A 20,426-nucleotide genomic window follows, 5' to 3' on the forward strand; every position below is an offset into this window, starting at 1 on the left:
GGCAAGCTACACAATTTATTTTTACATTTTAATCCTGTTTATTTACTTTAAATAAATAATAAAACATCAAAAGTGAAAGAAAACACATTTAACTAATACAAACAATACACAATTTAGTAAATATATTGCACAATACCAACATGAAAATTCAAAAGTACATGAGAAGTAATCAGCAGTGTTCTCCCCAGGCCGTTTAACAGGATCGGCCCAGATCCTTTATTTTTTTCACCCGATCCTTTATTTTTTCGCCCGATCCTTTATTTTTCATGCCGATCCTGTTTCATGTCCGCTGATACTGTGGCTGAAGACCTATTGTTTCTCGGTGACGATTTGTCACTTTTATTTCAGCGAGCGTATCAAGTGTGAAACGGTTCTAATGTGGAGATAACACGACGTGCCAGATGATTAAAAGGTTTATTCCATCGCCAAAATGTGCGAAATGGTTAGACTGTTCTCCTTTCATGTCGATGCCTTAGGTGTTTTGCAAAGCACCCAAAGCCGCGCTTGTCTGTGAGGAGAATTAATGGGCCGGCCCTAGCGCAAATGAACATCAGCTAAGACGGATGAAACTTAAATTCGAAAAGCATGAATGTGTTACACTGCCGATCGTACAGGCAACGGCCATTTTATACAATGGACATGGAGTATACTCAACGAAAGGCTAGCTCGGTGTTGCATCTTTGCCAGCAGGCACTCAGTCAAAGCATCTATACTATAGGCAACTGGTTGAACTGCCGTTGCTACCAATGTCTCGCACTGGTAAGTATCCGAAGGTCAGGAAAAATGATTTCGATCAGAAGTGACTGAAATGGTACGATTGGTTGAGACAAACATCATATGCAAAAATGTACAGTACTGCCGCAAGTTCAGATCGTTGCGTGTCCGAGTTAGCCATTTTGAGATCTGAGTACATAAACATGACGTTGAGGCCATGTGTGTCACCTCGTGTCACGCATTCGTAATGGATTCATTCAATTGACTTTGAGAAACAATTGCACTTGATCCAGTTTCAAAACCCATGACCCGTTTTACAATATTCAAGGCACCATTAAATGAAATAAAAATACCGTCAAGGACACTATGTGCTCACATTCGGTTTGAATTGGTCCATTCGAGAAATATTTAAACCAGGAAAAACAAGAATGACAAAAGCAAATAAGGTCTCCAACTTAGGTACTGGAGGTCATCTTTAGGAACATGCATATCGACTTCTATAGCAATGGGAGAAGCAGATCCTAAATACATAAGCAAATGTCAACAACAAAAACAGAGAAGGCTTGATAAAAAGAAAAGGTGGGAGTGGGCAAAAATGCACAAGGGATCTGGTAAAAAAGTAATGCTACATCATTGATCTTCTAAACCCTACCCCCTCCTGCATATCAAATGTTCCACCCCTTGGTATTACATAAGACCAAATGACAGGAAGTACATTTACAACCTTGGAGATTTTTAATTAATGCCATGAGTGTTATCATTCTAATGTAAACAGCACTTAAGTTAGTTACAGATAGTAAAATGCCTTCCACTGTGGGTGGTGATTACAACATCTGGAATTATCCTGGATCCAAATTTCTCATCAGTTTTTGTATGTCTTACATAGAAAAGTTGCAAAAATTGGTCCAAAATGAAAAAATCACCTCAGCTTTGTTTTCTGGATCAAATTTCCTACAAATTGGTATCAAATATGACAAATTATGTTCACAGCCTTCAAAATTGTCTCACAACATATCCTGGGTTAGTATAGGTCATTTAAGGTCACAAACTGAGAAAAGTACCTAAAATATACAAATTTTGGGGTTTCTCAACACTTTGAGCAGAAAATTTATCTAATAACATCTTTCGGGACTTTACCAAATTACAAAGCTATCAAACAAGGGACTTTATACCAAATTACAAAGCTATCAAACAAGTAATGTTGAGATAAAGTTTTCTTGACCAAAAATGACAATATTGTCTTAAAAATACAATTTTTTATATTTCAGGACAATTTCCACATATCTAACTATTGTCATCTCTGTACGTCTGTGTACGAAATATGAAAGCTGTCTGTCCAGGGGTTTTAAAAAGGAAACACTGTCTAAGATTTTTTGACCAAAAATGACAAAATTGCACAAAAATAGTAATTTTCCCAATTTTGTCATAATTTCAACAAATTAGAAGAGTAACACCCTTGCAAAGAGACAACCTAAATTTGAGAGCGATTGGGCCGGCGGTTTCAGAGAAGAAGAATTTTTACTGAAAATGAGAAAAATCACAAAAAATTCAGCAAAAATACAAAATTAAGGATATCTTCACAATATTCATAAAACTGTATAAGGTTAACCTAAGGTACTTGAACACAAATTTTCAAAGCAATCAAAAAAGCGGTTCTTGAGTTATTAATTCTTAACCATTTTCACATTTTGTAAGCTCATTTGCATAATTTTGGCAATGCAGACTTCATTTGCACAAAATCCCATCTATAGCCCAGGATGCATCCACACACCAAATACCAAGCTGAAACGTGCAGCAGTTTGCGTGTTTTTGATGTTGACGGACATACTGTACATACATACATACATACATACATACACACATACATACAGACGCCATCGACTTCAGCCAATACGATAAACTCACATTGGTAAAACCAAATGTGAGCTAAAAAGGAACTGCATGAGCTAAAATAATCATTCGTGTGTCTGAATACAGCAGCTATGTACGTACGGTTAGGGTATACACTATTGGTTCAAAGGTCGCGTGTGTTCAAGTGTGCTCCACACAATGCATGGTGGCCGACGCCGCGCAGTTGTTGAAGTTCCGTACGTTTGTCGAAGTAGAAGTCGATGCAATTTCAAATCTTGTCCTTGAAAATACCCGGTATCAATATTTTCGGGCTTCTCTTTATTATGAATTGAGTTTAAAAGTCAATATATTTCTCTGCAGGCATGCTCTGATGACTCCGAATTGTAAGTGCAATATTCAGTCCCATATGAACTTGTCCGGGTTTTGCCATGGACGTTTAAAAAAGACGTCCATGGTTTTAGCAATCTGGCTACAGACAAACATGTAGTAACAGAGGATCACATAAAACGTCTGATTTTGAATGTTATTCTAGAGGGAACTGGAAGACTTTGAATGAAAATATGGATGTAATATATGAAGTGCTTAAAGTGCATAAAAAATTTTACTTCATCCTTTTATTGTGGGATTGACTGATGCTATGGAGTGATGTGTGTATTGCATAATTAACATAAAATTTACATAGTTATTGTTATGCAAATTAGCCGACCCTGTTTCAGAAGTTTCTGGGGAGAACACTGATCAGTGTTTGAAATAATCAGTGGCAAATGGTGGCATTTGCCACCAAAACCTGTCAATCTGCCACTAAAATTTTTTTCTGGTGGTATTTTTCTGCCACTAAATGTTGGGTGATCATGTAATCGATCCTACGGCTTGAATGAAGGAACACTGAAGGAGCACGTTGTCTGACAACGTAAAAACTCATTAGCAAAAATAACCCAACTAATTGCGACATTTTGGTATGAATGAAAACATAGCCTTACTATATGTAACTATATGTTTGTCTGTAGCCGGATCGGTAAAGCCATGAACGTTGTTTTTTTATGTCCATGACAAGTTGATACGGGACTGAATAATGCACTAAGTTACAATGCGGAGTCAGCGGAGCATGCCTGCAGAGAAACATACGTTGACTTTAAAACTCAATTCATAATAAAGAGAAGCCCGAAAAAAACTGATACCAGGCATTTCAAAGAACAAGATTTGAAATTTCATTGACTTCTAGTTCGGTAAACGTACAAAACTTCGACAACTGCGCGGCGTAGGCTGCCATGCATGTTTGTGTGGAGCGCGCTTGATCACATGCGCGACCTTTGAACTATACAGTATACCAGAACTGTACGTACATAGCTGCTTTGTTCTGATGATCATACAAATGATGATTTTAGCTCGTGCAGTTCCTTTTTATTTCATTGTGCCTTTAATATTGTAAAACGGTCACAGATTTTGAAACATGATCAAACGCAACTGCTTCTCAAAGTCAATCGAATAAATCCATGCAAGTTACGCATGTGTGACAGGAAGTGACACACATGGTTTCAACATGTGGACATACACAGATCTCAAAATGGCTAACTCGGCTCGGACACGCAACAACCGAACACGCGAAGTACCATACTTTTTTGCATCTGATGTTTGTCTCAACCAATCGTACAATTTCAGCCACATCTGATCGAAATCACTTTTCCTGATCTTCGGATCCTTACAAGTACGAGACATTGGTGGCAATGGCAGTTGCCTATAGTATAGATGCTTTGACTGAGTGCCCGCTAGCAAAAATGCAACACCGAGCCTTTAGTTGAGTGTACTCCGTGTCCGTTGTATGAAATGGACGGTGTCTGTACGGTTGGCAACTTAACACATTTCATGCTTTTTTAATTGAAGTTTCATGTCTTAGCCAATGTTCATTGGCACTACGGCCGTTTCACACGTGAAAAGCTCACTGAAATAAAAGTGACAAAATCGCCGCCGAGAAACAATAGGTCTTCAATCACATTTACTATACTAAAGAGAATTGGCAGATATGAAACGGGATCGGGCAAAAAAAAATAAAGGATAGGGGCCGATCCTGTTTAACGGCCTGGGGAGAACACTGGTGACGATTGCATGCAATCGCTAAACAGACAGATGTGTGAACGGCAACACAACGTTGTCAGTTGCTGTGTCATTTTTATTCAATAGGCTGTCAGATATTGTTCGGACAACTGACTGTGAAAACAGTTTCGGCGACAGAAAACAAAGGTGGGCGGGCGAGATTAAAGGTGGGCGGTGACAAAAAGAAGCCGGGCGCACCGCTCGTCAAAAACCCCTGGTGGAAAACACTGAGATTAAATCCCGATTTTTTCAAAATCTAATATGGCGTCCAAACCATGTGACCGATCAAAATGCCTTTGCAAACTTCAAATAGATCATACTAAGAATGACAGGAGTAAAATTTCAGCTCCATCAGTGTGTTAGTTCTGGAGAGGAAGATTTTTAAAGATTAAATTGGTATTTTTCGAAAATCCTATATGGCAGCCAAAGTCATGTGACTGCATGCAATTTTATTTGCAAATTCTGAAGACCTTAAGTCATCCTTGCTATATAATAAAATTCAAATTGACCAGACCCCTAGGTCATCAGGTGAAGCCATTTATAGTTTTTTTGAATATCCAATATGGCTGCCAAGTCACATGACCAATGAAAATTTCAAGGGTCAGGTGCACGACTACTATTTAACACCTATTAACCCTGCAAGTTTGAGAAGTTTTTGTTCAGCCTCGACAAAGAAATGGCAGAAGCAGAAGAAGAAGAAGAAGAAGAAGAAGAAGAAGAAGAAAAGGAAGAAGAGGAGGAGGTGGAAGAGGAAATAGTAGAACTCGAGCAATGACAATAGGGGCCCAGCCAGTTGGCTTGGGCCCCTAAGAAGAGGAAGAGGAGGAGGAAGAGGAAATAGTAGAATTCTGGGTTTCCTCTGGGTCAGCAGGTTATGTTCTCGAAAATGAGAATGGTGTGCTAAAATAATTCTAATTTTGAGAAAAATTTTCTCATGCAATAATTAATTACCATAGACTTTTTTCCTCAATGATTAGGCCATCCCGGTACACCCCACATTTCTCTGTATTTCTTGAATTGATCATAATTCATTCAGTCGATTGAAGCAAATAATACTAGTACGTTCATAAATTTGAACTTGTGAAGTCGGATATCTTTTTTTCCAGTGAAAATACTGAAATGTAAGACAGTGAAAGTTACAATGTAGACCTGCATTTTTCAATATTTTGTTCTGTGCAGCAATGTTGTCCAGTCATATTAACTAAATGACAATAAAATACGAGGTATTAAGGCGAGAAAAAAAAGTCTGTTTCTAATCCTCGGTTGCTTACAAAAATGATGCAGTTACGTGCTTTTTGATATCCTATTCGGGGGTTTTTGTGAGCTTTGATACTTATGTAAATTGAGTCGTACATGTTGATCTTTGTTGCACCACAGTACAAAGTGCTGTGCTGGGTGGACAGACCATGGATAGTAGAAGCGAGACTGTCAATGATTGTAAAAATACCGTCAATGACGCTGTACCTTCTCTAATGTGTGGCCAGGTCAGGTAATTGGTTGTTGGCATGGAGTTGTTGGTAAATAGTTGATGATGTAGGGGCATGAGGTGGGATATGGACCCAAAGAACCCAAAAGATGATTAAATACATCAATCAAAAAAATTCTAAGCTACAGTATAAACTGCCTAAAGATAGTTCAATGTGGAAAAAAGTTAAACAATTCAGAAATAAGAATTAACAGTCCAAAATAGTAATGACGCACTTCCTTACTGACCTGATGAGTGCATGTGTTATACACAACCTGGCATCTGTAAATTAAATGTATACCAAGTGATCATTTCCAGTCACTTTTAACTGTTTTTAATGGATTTTCCAAAGAGTCCTGTGGAAATGATGAAAAACGCTTATCTGGTCTTGTGTTTGTATAACCTCATGGCTGATAATTGTCATAGTATTGAAAAAAAATTGAAAGTGAAGAAATTAAAGTTTTTAATAGGCATATTTTCCTTGAAATACATGACTGTGTAAAGAATATATGCTAAAGTGTTTAAGAGTAAATTTCTTTTCAAAAAATAATTTAATTTGTGACCAAAGGATTTTTATTCTTTGAGTTTACAAATTCAAACATTGCAATTTGTTCAATCATCTTGTGCAGTGCAAAATTTATAAAATGACTGAAAAACAAAAAAAATTGGCAGAATTACAGTCTTTGTGATGTAAAATTATGGGTGACATCACGATAACTGTTAATCTGTTTGAAGTACTAATATACTATAATTTAAAAAAGAAAAATTCATGCAGAAACAGTAAAATATATTGTCAGCAATGTAGTGTTAATTTTGACTTTACATCAAAATATGCCTTTGCTGGATACCAAATATATAGGGCGAAATATCAGCCATGTTCAGCAAAATCCACACAACAGCATTGATCCTTTTCTAATTTGATTTGATTTGCTTATGTTATCCTTGTATGACAGTCAGTACAATATGGAACTTGAACACAACACAGTGAATAAGTATGCTGTAAATGAAATGGTGTGGCTGCATCCACATGCAGCAATAGGAGTGCCTTTGTCTCTCACCCCTCATTTCCAACCTGTCCCATCCCTGAAAAAATATGTTTGGTCTTATATTTATAATGTTAATAATTTCTGTATTTGTTAAAATGTGCGCATCTCAAAAACTTTTGATCATAAACATTTTCATTGTTTTTTATAGTTGACCAATCAGTTAACCTGTTTATTTTGAATATTTGCGCATTTTTCCTCAGTATTTGACATTTTCTGAATACCTTCTTATTCAGTTTGTCATTTTCTAAAAGTTTAAATGCTCCATTGTGTGGTCAAGCTTTCCACAAGCATCAAATGTGGTACTTCATATAGGAGGGTCTGCCTCTAGAGGGCGGGCATCATGAACACTCCTGTGTTTGTTGGTTAATTCCTCCACGTAAACTTCTGATTGTACTGTAAACATTGAACATGGCCGACGTCCGATTTTCCTGTCTAAAACTTTCACTCATTTTTGTTCATATGACTCTGAAACTCCAGGAAACGATTGGGAAGAAAGGGTTATCTTGAAATATTGAGGTACTCACCGATATTTTGCAAAATTAATGAGAAAAAATGCAAGGAAAATGCCGACAGGCTTACACAATGCCAGTTTTCAGACTCGGAGGCATATGATCATCTCTGCAGATTATGCAACAGGCCCAGATCACGTGAGGCCATGAGGGGATATCCACGCAACTCAGTACCAAACACTAGCGCTCACAGAGTGAGCAAACACAAGTGAGTACCCCTAATGTCAGCTCAGTAGTCTGTAATAGATTGTAGTCAACTAAGAAACCTTGGAGAAAGGCTTAACACTGTGGCTATGCCGCTAAGTCCCTTTTGATTTTTGTCATAGCTCAAAATCGTTCTCCCACACCTCAACCTGAGCCATGAACACCCCCACCAGTTTATGATATGACCCATCACAATGGCATGACGTCAACGGATCTTGACAGACGGAAGTCTTGACAGACGGAAGTTCTTGACAGCAGCATATTGGTTTTCAACTCTAATACCTTCTCTGTCTATAAATAGACACGAGAAGGTAAAAATGACGCATCGAAGCAGTGTCGACCGCTTCGTAACTACCATGCACCATGTGACGTCTGCTGTGTGTCCGCGTTTCAAATGCATTGTCCAATTAAAAGACGGCTTTCATGCCGAAAGTGGTCCCAACATCAAAACCTGTGCATTACGAGCGCAGAAACTTAATTATGGTTGATACAGAGTCATTGATAGGTTGAAGATTTTGGACGATGTCATTTTAGTAGAGGGACTTGTCATGTTCTATTGCGTGTAAAACCATGAAGTTTTCGAGCCAAGTTCGCGTTACAAACTCAGCAAAATGAAAGGTTTGGCGTAAAAACAATGTTTACATTTCCCTTTGAATGTTTTCTCAGTGGTTAGTGGTCAAATATCTTCACAAAATGTACGAATACTAACTAGAATATTTTCGTAAACATCGGATTTTCTTCTGAAAATGCAAAAAAATCGAGCAGCAGTGGAAAAACAGGAACTCAAGCAATAACAATAGCGGGCAAGCTGGTCGGCTTGGGCCCCTAATCACTGCAACACAAAGTGACCGATCAGCCGATACAGCTTTGCTTTTATTTGTCACTGAAAACAAAGATGAAATTCAAAGTAATCAATGTGTGCAGTACTTAATGACCGTTGACCTTTATAAGTTCACTCGTGAAGTTAGAAGTTATTTCATAACAATAGGATTTAGTAAAAAACCCAAACCAGTGCATCATACCTAAAAATATATCGGAACGGCCCTCAGGGCAGACATACATTTCTATTCTTATGGCATTGCATAGTGTATATCTACCAATCTGCCCTGAGAGCAGCAATATAGTTCAGCTGCCCTCAGGGCATACACACATTTTCTATGCTCACACATCATTGCATAATTGTATATCTAACAATCTACCCTGAGGGCAGCAATATCTGAGCTGCCCTCAGGCCTCAGGACAGATTACATTCTAGCTGCAAAATTGTTGCGCTACGGTGAGGCGGTCGGTGATTTTTGGTTAATTGCGACTTCGCTCACTAGTAGCGCTACAATGCCGATGGCCCTGTAGAGGTGAAAATAAGCGCACCCCATTGGGCAAGGCATGTTGATGTGATTACCAACTTCCGGTAATGGCGGCTCCCAGAAACACCGATGCCCAACGCACGCCAAATGTTTATGGAACACGATCGACGTGTTTGAACAAATTCCAAACCCAATAAACGACAAGATTAGTGAAGTACAGTATCGAGTCTTCAGTAGTGATAAATCAGTATGACCAAATGCAGTAAATATGTAGCATTTCACATCAACACGCCTTGTCCAGTGGGGTGCGCTTATTTTCACCTCTACAGGGCCATCGGCATTGTAGCGCTACTGGTGAGCGAAGTCGCAAAAACCAAAAATCACCGACCGCCTCACCGTAGCGCTACAATTTTGCAGCTAATTACATTCCTATCCTACCAATCTGCCCTTAGGGGCAGTGAGTCAGATATATTGCTGCCCTCAGGGCAGACACATATTTCCAATTTCCAACCAATCTGCCCTGAGGGCAGCAATAATCTTAGCTGCCCTAAGGCCTGACATACAGTTCCTATCCTTACACTAATACACATTATGGCATAATGCATATTGCAGTGATGTCATTGAATGTTGTGCACACGTTTATCCGCTCTGAACAGGTCACTTTTTAGTTGCAACTTCTGCCGCCTGGTGCATTTAAAAGCTACTAATCTATACACCAAGCCCAATGTTCTTTTCCTAGGGGGTCACACCACGGCGAAAGTTGCTAATCTGGAAATGATGCTGAAGTTATTTTCGTATTCGTTTTCGTATTCGTTTTCGTATTCGTATTCGTATTCGTATTGGAGTCACTGACAAAATTTTTTATTTTTAGTCCAAATTTCGTACGTATTATATAAAAGTTCTGTCTTTACAGAACTTAAAGTGCTTTTTATATGACAATATATCAATACTTTAATATTTGAGAATGTAAGTCGAAAAAGAGCCAATCTTTTTAGGCCCTAGATTGAAAGATATCGTTGCTATAATTAGAGGAGAGATTTTAAAAACAAACGGCCAGTACACAGGCACTCCTTAGCTGGGTAGTCCGTTGAATAGATCGATTTTCGGTTCGATCTATCGATCCGTAGTCGATATGCGCGCCATTGTAACCAAAATACTCACTAGGTTACAGTGGCGGGCATACTGACCACGGGATCGATAGATCGAGCCGAAAATCGATCTATTTAGCAGACTACCAAGCTAGTTAGCGCCTGTGGGCCATAGTAGACTTTGGAGGAAAGATTTTTTAAACAAACATCATTTTCGTATTCGTATTCGTATTCGTTTTCGTATTAACTTCTATCACAACAACCAACTTAAACATTCTGTTGACATCATTAGTATCGATAATGGAAATTTAGCTGACCCGCCCAATTTGACGAGTTGTAAACTTAAAAGGTAATTTTCTTGTTTTAAACTGATATCTCCGAGAAAGTGATCGTCATAACGACAGTGAATGCAGGGCTCAACGTTATCGCATGCCCCTAAGTCGATGACATGCTATATATTTAGACTGCTGTCGCAAAGAAAACATCATCTCATATGATGTGGGAAAGCGTCATAAAAGAAAACGAGATGAATAAAATGGTATCATGGGCCTATGTCCCGATCGGTACATTTGTTCCCCTAATAAAGATTAAATTAATGTGTGAGCTGTTGTCAGAGTCTTTATTTCAGTACGGCCCATCTCTTTTTTTTTCCTTGCGTTTGCGTCAACTGTCATTGCCAGAACATGTTGATCAACTTGCGTTATGATAAGATACACCAGAATGCATGGAAATTAATTTGTATCGCGAAATATCGAGAAATACCTGTATTCTATGATAAATAGAGACTTCAGCTCGTCTAGTAGCTGTCGCAACTGGCTCAATCGGTTTCCGTCATTTGTTACTGGGCGATCCAGTTTTAGTGTTACGCAGTTTGCCCCGCTCTACAACTCCGTTCTGCAGGTCACTCAAAAACTTTCAGCAGTACTATTTTGGGGGACCAATTAAGCCGCTAGCCGTAGATAGCTACTTTTTTCAACAAAAACTCTGAATAGAAATGCAGCAACTATCAACTTTCGATAGATATTTTGTAGGCAAGAGAACAAAACTCAAACGTATATGCGCATTTAATCCTAGCTGTGATATCGCAGCGGTACTTGTGGCGTGTATCGAACTCGCTCGGGTCATTGAGGTCATCGCCACAGTCCCATCCATGGTCTGTTCTCTACTACCTCCATGGTTCTACATAATTGCAGTCGCTACCTCGCAGATTTGCCATGATATTTCAACAAAGTTGCTTGCTATTTAGATCTAGCTGAAAACTAAAACCTTTATGAAACGGATAATCCAGTCCAAGCTTGATGAAATCGATGCTTGATCTGCTTTCCAAAGGACAATTTCCGGAAATGGTCTAGCCGGTCACATGCCACTAACGCAAATATTCATTACGCACGTGAACGCATGAAACATGTTGCAGTTACTGGTTGCTTGTTTTCCCTTGTCAGCTATATTTTGATGACATTTTATGCTGGGATTATGATTGGTTCCATTGAAATGATGTGACAGCACTAAAACTGCTTCTGATACTTGATTGGATTGTAGTAAAATTTATCATTAAATTCATGGGATATTTTGACAGATCATTGAAGATATAACATCAGCAGACACATTGGCAGCGCCGTGCAGTGGAGAGAACGCGCTCAAACCTTTGAGTAACTCCGCTCAACGGCTATGCTTATTCAATGCGTATTTTGGGGTCGTGGCCTTTCAGGACAATGCTCCGTGAACACTGAGCGAATATATGTTGTATTTGATCACGTATAAGGTATGGAGAAATGTCTTGAAAAAAATTCAGTCGCAATCTCATAAAATTTGGTCGCCTATGCGACTGAAAATGGTCGCTACTTTGAGCCCTGATTGAATGTAATACATGAATTATCGGTCGGTCCGGTTTTATGTTATTATTGCTCACATCTTTACTCTGAAAGATAAACTACCTATTGTCATTGATTTCTGTTACTTTCTCCCCTGTAGCAGCACGTACAACTTTGTCGTAACTTGCAATTTTGTAATTTTTGCCTTACCGCACTCCCTGAGTTTTGTAAAGTATTGTATTGTATTGTTACTATAATTTATTTCAGGTCTACGTAGAGCCATATCAAAATCAAGTAAAATACTTGAAATACAAATTGTAAATGGATATGATCATTCTAAAGTGAGTCCAAAAGGATGACCGGATATAACAATTTTCACATTTTTTTAGTCAGATGGTTGTCCTAGACAAGTCCCCCGTTCATCATAGCTTTCAACAGTCACCCGTTTTGCAGCGCCTCACAAAAATCTGCCCTCCCCGCAAAACAATGGTACAGTCCAGGGCAGCTCCTTTGCATCCGCTCTCACGAGTCCCATTACTTGGCACTGACCACCTGATTTCGGGGTGCATCCAGCTGCCCGGTCAAGAGACATTGGCAAGCGAAGATGCTGCCTTACCAGATCCCAACCGATTTTCAGTATTTTTTTTCAAATAAAATGAAGTGAACAAAATTCTTTAAAATCTACAAATGCAAATTTATGTAAATTTAACCAAATTTGGCAGATAAAATTACGAATCAAATTATCACAATATTTAAACCTCAGTAAATATCGTATATTGCACGTTTCATACCTAAAACCTGGACTAAAAATAACAATTTCTGTCAGTGACTCCAATACGAATACGAATACGAATACGAAACGAATACGAAAACGAATACGAAAATAACTTCAGCATCGTAATCTGGAAGATAGTGGCATAATGTTTTTATTCTGCTGGCTTTAATCGACAACGGCTCTTAATTCAATATGAATTAACACTGCAGTATATAGTACCATTAAAGAATGCACATCATCGCGGTACAGTGCAGCTACAATGACGATGCTGAAGTTATTTTCGTATTCGTTTCGTATTCGTTTTCGTATTCGTATTCGTATTCGTATTGGAGTCACTGACAACAATTTTTATTTTTAGTCCAAATTTCGTACGTATTATATAAAAGTTCTGTCTTTACAGAAGTTAAAGTGCTTTTTATATGACAATATATCAATACTTCAATATTTGAGAATGTAAGTTGAAAAAGATCCAATCTTTTTAGGCCCTAGATTGAAAGATATCGTTGCTATCATTAGAGGAGAGATTTTAAAAACAAACGGCCAGTACACAGGCACTCCTCAGCTGGGTAGTCTGTTGAATAGATCGATTTCGGCTCGATCTATCGATCCCGTAGTCGATATGCGCGCCATTGTAACCAAAATACTCACTAGGTTACAGTGGCGGGCATACTGGCCACGGGATCGATAGATCGAGCCGAAAATCGATCTATTTAGCAATCTACCAAACTATTAGCGCCTGTGGGCCAGTAGTCTTTGGAGGAAAGATTTTTTAAACAAACATCATTTTCGTATTCGTATTCGTATTCGTTTTCGTATTAACTTCTATCACAACAACCAACTTCAACATTCTGTTGACATCATTAGTATCGATAATGGAAATTTAGCTGACCCGCCCAATTTGACGAGTTGTAAACTTAAAAGGTAATTTTCTTGTTTTAAACTGATATCTCTGAGAAAGTGATCGTCATAACGACAGTGAATGCAGGGCTCAACGTTATCGCATGCCCGTAAGTCGAAATTTTAGGGGCAAACCTTGGACCTTGAAAATATCAGAGGCTTTTGTAGTGTCACGAAAACCTTAAAAATTATATATATATGACATGCTATATTTAGACTGCTGTCGCAAAGGAAAACGAGATGAATAAAATGGCATCATAGGCCTATGTCCCGATCGGTACATTTGTTTCCCTAATAAAGATTAAATTAATGTGTGAGCTGTTGTCAGAGTCTTTACTTGAGTACGGCCCATCTCTTTTTCTTTCCTTGCGTTTGCGTCAACTGTCATTGCCAGAACATGTTAATCAACTTGCGTTATGATAAGATACACCAGAATGCATGGAAATTAATTTGTATCGCGAAATATCGAGAAACACTGTATTCTATGATAAATAGGCTTCAGCTAGTCTAGTAGCTGTCGCAACTGGCTCAATCGGTTTCCGTCATTTGTTACTGTGCGATCCAGTTTTAGTGTTACGCAGTTTGCCCCGCTCTACACTCCGTTCTGCAGGTCACTCCAAAAACTTTCAGCAGTACTATTTTGGGGGACCAATTAAGCCGCTAGCCGTAGATAGCTACTTTTTTCAACAAAAACTCTGAATAGAAATGCAGCAGCTATCAACTTTCGATAGACATTTTGTAGGCAAGAGAACAAAACTCAAACGTATATGCGCATTGAATCCTAGCTGTGATATCGCAGCGGTACTTGTGGCGTGTATCGAACTCGCTCGGGTCATTGAGGTCATCGCCACAGTCCCATCCATGGTCTGTTCATGGAAGTTTTTACATCCATGGTCTGTTCTTCATAATTGCAGTCGCTACCAGGCAGATTTGCCATGATATTTCAACAAAGTTGCTTGCTATTTAGATCTAGCTGAAAACAAAAACCTTTATGAAACATGCTAATCTGGTCCAAGCTTGATGAAATCGATGCTTTCATCTGCTTTCCAAAGGACGATTTCCGGAAATAGTCTAGCCGGTCACATGCCACTAACGCAAATATTCATTACGCACGTGAACGCATGAAACATGTTGCAGTTACTGGTTGCTTGTTTTCCCTTGTCAGCTATATTTTGATGACATTTTATGCTGGGATTATGATTGGTTCAGTTGAAATGATGTGACAGCACTAAAACTGCTTCTGATACTTGATTGGATTGGGATATTTTGACAGATCATTCAAGATAACATCAGCAGACACATTGGCAGCGCTGTGCAGTGGAGAGAACGCGCTCAAACCTTTGAGTAACTCCGCTCAACGGCTATGCTTATTCAATGCGTATTTTGGGGTCGCGGCCTTTCGGGACAATGCTCCGTGAACACTGAGCGAATACAATTTGATCACGTATACGGTATGGAGAAATGTCTTGAAAAAAATTCAGTCGCAATCTCATAAAATTTGGTCGCCTATGCGACTGAAAATGGTCGCTACTTTGAGCCTTGATTGAATGTAATACATGAATTATCGGTCGGTCCGGTTTTATGTTATTATTGCTCACATCTTTACTCTGAAAGTTAAACTACCTATTGTGATTGATTTCTGTTACTTTCTACCCTGTAGCAGCACGTACAACTTTGTCGTAACTTGCAATTTTGTAATTTTTGCCTTACCGCACTCACTGAGTTTTGTAAAGTATTGTATTGTATTGTTATTATAAATTTATTTCAGGTCTACGTAGAGCCATGTCAAAATGAAGTAAAATACTTGAAATACAAATTGTAAATGGATATTAGTATTCTAAAGTGAGTCCCAAAAGGATGACCGGATATAACAGTTTTCACATTTTTTTATTTAGATGGTTGTCCTGGACAAGTCCCCCGTTCATCATAGCTTTCAACAGTCACCCGTTTTGCAGCGCCTCACAAAAATCTGCCCTCCCCGCAAAACAATGGTACAGTCCAGGGCAGCTCCTTTGCATCCGCTCTCACGAGTCCCATTACTTGGCACTGACCACCTGATTTCGGGGTGCATCCAGCTGCCCGGTCAAGAGACATGGCAAGCGAAGATGCTGCCTTACCAGATCCCAACCGATTTTAAGTATGTTTTTTCAAATAAAATGAGGTGAACAAAATTCTTTAAAATCTACAAATGCAAATTATGTAAATTTAACCAAATTGGCAGATGAAATTACGAATCAAATTATCACAATATTTAAACCTCAGTAAATATCGTATATTGCACGTTTCATACCTGAAACCTGGACTAAAAATAACATTTTCTGTCAGTGACTCCAATACGAATACGAATACGAATACGAAAACGAATACGAAACGAATACGAAAATAACTTCAGCATCGTCCTACACTGGGCTCAGTGCATTCTTTTGGCTCTACAAACTTTACACAGTACAAGTACCGCACGCTCAATGTGAACCTGCTCTACGTTTCAGCCGAAATTGGACGGATAGTATCTTACCACTGATAATAGGTCTTCGGTTCATGCCATTGTTGATTATTGAAGAGAATAGGCCAAAGAAACCAAATGCAAGAGTGTGCCGGTTTATAACCGGGTTCGGGTCTGGCAAGCTCATCTTTTCAGATTGATGGGGAGGACGAACAGACAAGAAGACACCTTAGTTTTGTGTAAAAGTAAACAGGTGACTCACAAACATTGGTGGCGCTGTCGGTCTCACCAGCTCTGGAGCCAGCTGTTCATCGTCCATCTCTGAATTTAGTTTGCTTGAATTTCGATTTCATTTCTACGAAGTTTTTAGGTATTCTCCAAACTGACTCTGCATATCTACACCTTCGGGCATATCCGTACCAGGATGATCAAAACCGCCCTTGGATTTTGAGCACGGGATGTATAACAATTTGATCATTGGCCACATCACATCAGTAATATCGGTGTTGTGATCCCATGGCCATAGTCGAGTACAAACTATATAACTGGCGAGCAGCACCCGCATCGTAGACCTGCCTGGTCATTTCCATGCCGAGTAATACAATGGCCGACGCGGACGGTACAAATGATAGTCTAGAAGGGTCTGATATCGTTGCCGCCCGTAATCAAGCTGATGCCAAATTATCAATTTCTTTGCAATCCTTACATCTTGGGGAAGAACACTTAGTGAACGATGATTTTGGCAAAGCATTTGCCTACTATCTGCTTGTGCTAAAATTAACACCGGAGTTGGCTAAAACTATAAGGCCAAATTTCAGCCGTGCTCTTCGTGAATGGGGTCATATTTTAGAAAGGCATGGTAGAATTGACAGTTTATTCGAATGTTATGAGCAAGCATTTGAATTAGATGCCGAGAATGAAACCGTCTTCAATGACATGGGTACCATTCTTTTCAGGTAAGTATCAATATCCTTAGCTGCAAAATTGTAGCTCTACGGTGAGGCGGTCGGTGAGTTTTGGTTTTTGCGACATCGCTCACCAGTAGCTACAATGCCGATAGCCCTGCGTACGATGCTGTGTGTTCCGCTACAGCTAGTAATAGCCCCGCTCACCGCTTGTGGTGAGCTTGCGGGGCTATTACCAGCTGTAGCGGAACACACAGCATCGTACGCAGGGCTACAATGCCGAAGGCCCCGAAGCATACAAAATAAGCACGCTGCACATGGCACGGCATTTTGATGTAAAATCCCATATATTTACTGGATTTGGTCATACTGATTTATCACTACTGAAGACTAAACACTATACTAAACTAACCTTGTCGTGTATGGGGTTTGGTATTTGTTCAAATACGTCGATCTCGTTCCAAAAAACATTTCTTGGAGCCGCCATTACCAACTTCCGGTAATGGCGGCTCCCAGAAACACGCTCAATGTTTATGGAACGCGATCGACGTGTCTGTGCTAATACCAAACCCCATAAACGACAAGGTTAGTGTAGTATAGTGCTTAGTCTTCAGTAGTGATAAATCGGTACGACCAAATGCAGTAAATATGTGGGATTTTACATGAAAATGCCGCGCCATGTGTGGCGCGCTTATTTTGTATGCTACAGGGCCTTCGGCATTGTAGCTCTACTGGTGAGCGAGGTCGCAAAAACCAAAACTCACCGACCGCCTCACCGTAGAGCTACAATTTTGCAGCTACAATATCCTGCCAGCTGGTAAGTTGTTGATCGATAGTCACTGCATACATCTCCTTGGGGTCTTGTGCCAAAGGCTGTTCCACACAATCTGTTGCACAATACGCAACATTGCATCAACGAAATCTAGAGATCCACAATTGCATCTTGGAGCGAAAAACTAGAATTATCAGCCAATAATATTTTTACTTTGTCTATTCAGCTTTGAGTGTGAATTGCTTCCGACTTAGAGATTGTGTGATTGGATAGTGTATGGACATGTCCCCATCTGTAGCCAACTTGTCTACCAACACAGTGTTAGCATGGTAACATTCCTGCTGATGTGCAGTTTGCTTGGAAGGTTATATCTGATTGGTCAATTGCCACTATTCACAGCAACTTAGAGAGTCTATGGTGTACAATTTAATGATAACTGTAAGATTCAGCCAACCAATTGGATAACAGCTTCCAATATGCTGCACATCAGTCTAGCATTTCATTGTGACTTTCTGGTAATGAAAACAATGACCATCAGTTTGATAATCAGTTTTTTGCCACAATGGGGCTATTAGAGTTATAATTGTCCTCTCCTCTGCTAACTTCTTGAGTACTAGTGGAAGCAGTGGTAGAGGGGGAAACACGTATGCTGTTATGTTCTCCCAAGACATTGATAGGGCGTCTACTCCTACTGCTCTGTGATCCGGTATCGGAGACACAAAGAGCGGGAGCTTGCGATTTCTGAATGTCGCAAATAGGAAAGATGCAGAGTTTTTGCAACCAACTGCGACATTTTACTGTTCTTTCCATGCGTATAAAGTTTGAAATTAAATCACAGACGTCATGCCCAATATTTTTATTCTTGTTATTAATATGTGTATAATGGACAATGATAACAATATATTTAGTTTTGATAGACTTTGCTTTGTAAAAGGTATACTCTTTTGGTCAAAAAAGTTGTTTCTCAAAAACTACTTGTCTGATAGCTTTGATATTTGGTATTTAGGTTCATCGGGATTATCTTAATGTGATATACTGAAATTATGAGGAAATCTTCAATTTTGTATTTTGGAGGCAATTTTTACCATTTTGGTCGAAAAGTTTGTTTCTCAAAAACTACTCATCTGATAGCTTTGATATTTGGTAGACATGTTCTTAGGGATGATCTTAATGTGATGTATTTTTGGAGCTTTTTTTGCCATTTTTGGTCAGGCCATCCTGAAATGAGCTAACAAAGATTTCCACCTTCATCAACACATGTGTCACAAAATAGTTATTCTTTATATAACACAGCAGCGCTCTATCGACTGAAGGTCGCTTGTAAGGTCTTAGGATTAAGCAATTAAGCATTAGATAATTTACGTGCACAATTGGGAGAGGCTGTTCCTCAAAACAATCACTGTGCCATAACACTATCACTGTAAAGTACCATACTGCCAAACCAAATGTGTCAACATAGAAGATCCCTTGAAATTCAACCACTGTTCACTTTGTCATTCCAGGTTAGGATTTCAAGATGAAGCTGTATCGTATTTCAGGAAAGCACTAAGAATAAATGATGGCTATTTGGAAGCCAAAGAGAACTTGAACAATGTGTCATCTGCTTTGGTTGAACGGTGGCATTTTAGAATGTTAAATGACATACACAGAAACAAAGCATATAAAGAAGCCATCAAGAAAGCCATCAATGAAGGCTATGATACTGTTTTGGATATTGGAGCTGGTACAGCTATATTGAGGTTTGTTTCATTGCAGGATCGAATTTGAAGTAGTGTATGTATGGAATCTCAAATGAAATTTATGTTTGGTTTATGCCAAAAATTTTTCTTGAATTTAGAAGATGTAGTTTTTTATTTCTATAAAGTTTAACTTTTGGATCAATGATAAAACAAGCAGTGTTTCCTCTAATAACATCTTGGCAGGAGTCCCAGTGACCTATATCACAACTATGAGTTAGTAACTGCAAATATATATTGCTGTCCACCTGTTTACGCCATTGCTGGCATTCAGGTGTTTTTAACGGCAACATCTGATGCCAGTGCTATCATTTGTGTCTTTATGATGTTTGATTGTATAAGAAATTTTGTGGAACTAAAAACACTTAGTGTTTGAAACAAAATCTACATGTTTAATTCATTAAAAATAAACTACAGATAACAGCTAACAGAGAAGCATGATAATAGTACAGGGAGTTGTATGTTAATATGGCAGTATCAAAGTGAATGAAATTAATAGAAAGCTTTTTGTATCAGAAAAAAACATTAACTATGTTTACAATTGATTTTTCCTGTGACATTTCCTATTATTCAACTTTAAATAGGAGGTTAAGATGCATTTTTGATCCCTTGTTTTCAGTCACTATAACTTGAGTAAGTTTAATGTTTGTTCTGTACTCAAAACTGCATATTCATCCAAGAAACTGAGTTTTCCAGGTGTTACTTAAAGAGTCTTACTTTATTCATAGACAGTCTATGCTTTAATCAAGTGGTATTTTTTGACCAAAGTGGATTATTTATAACACCATTCCTTATGAAAACATCAATTTTTATTA

The 20,426-nt window shown here is 38.8% G+C and overlaps 2 protein-coding genes across 5 annotated transcripts in view; one reads left to right on the plus strand and one right to left on the minus strand.

Moving 5' to 3' along the window:
• LOC139130342 (NADH dehydrogenase [ubiquinone] 1 subunit C2-like) overlaps positions 1-16,404 on the minus strand; it is a 69,920-nt gene extending 53,516 nt beyond the window's left edge. For both annotated transcript variants that reach the window (XM_070696111.1, XM_070696110.1), the window contains exon 1: positions 16,271-16,404. In XM_070696111.1, the coding sequence (XP_070552212.1) occupies positions 16,271-16,385 (115 nt within the window). In that variant the 5' untranslated portion in view covers positions 16,386-16,404. The remainder of the gene's footprint in view (positions 1-16,270) is intronic.
• Positions 16,405-16,419: 15 nt separating this feature from the next.
• The window catches only part of LOC139130336 (protein arginine N-methyltransferase 9-like), a 41,042-nt gene continuing 37,035 nt past the window's right edge, over positions 16,420-20,426 (plus strand). For 2 of the 3 annotated variants that reach the window (XM_070696092.1, XM_070696094.1), the window contains exons 1-2: positions 16,420-17,154; positions 19,378-19,614. In XM_070696092.1, the coding sequence (XP_070552193.1) occupies positions 16,787-17,154; positions 19,378-19,614 (605 nt within the window). In that variant the 5' untranslated portion in view covers positions 16,420-16,786. Of the gene's footprint in view, positions 17,155-17,745; positions 17,921-19,377; positions 19,615-20,426 lie in introns of those variants that run through there. The other variant, XM_070696093.1, reaches the window with a different exon arrangement.

Source organism: Ptychodera flava, chromosome 4 (assembly GCF_041260155.1).
Source record: "Ptychodera flava strain L36383 chromosome 4, AS_Pfla_20210202, whole genome shotgun sequence".
NCBI lineage: Eukaryota > Metazoa > Hemichordata > Enteropneusta > Ptychoderidae > Ptychodera > Ptychodera flava.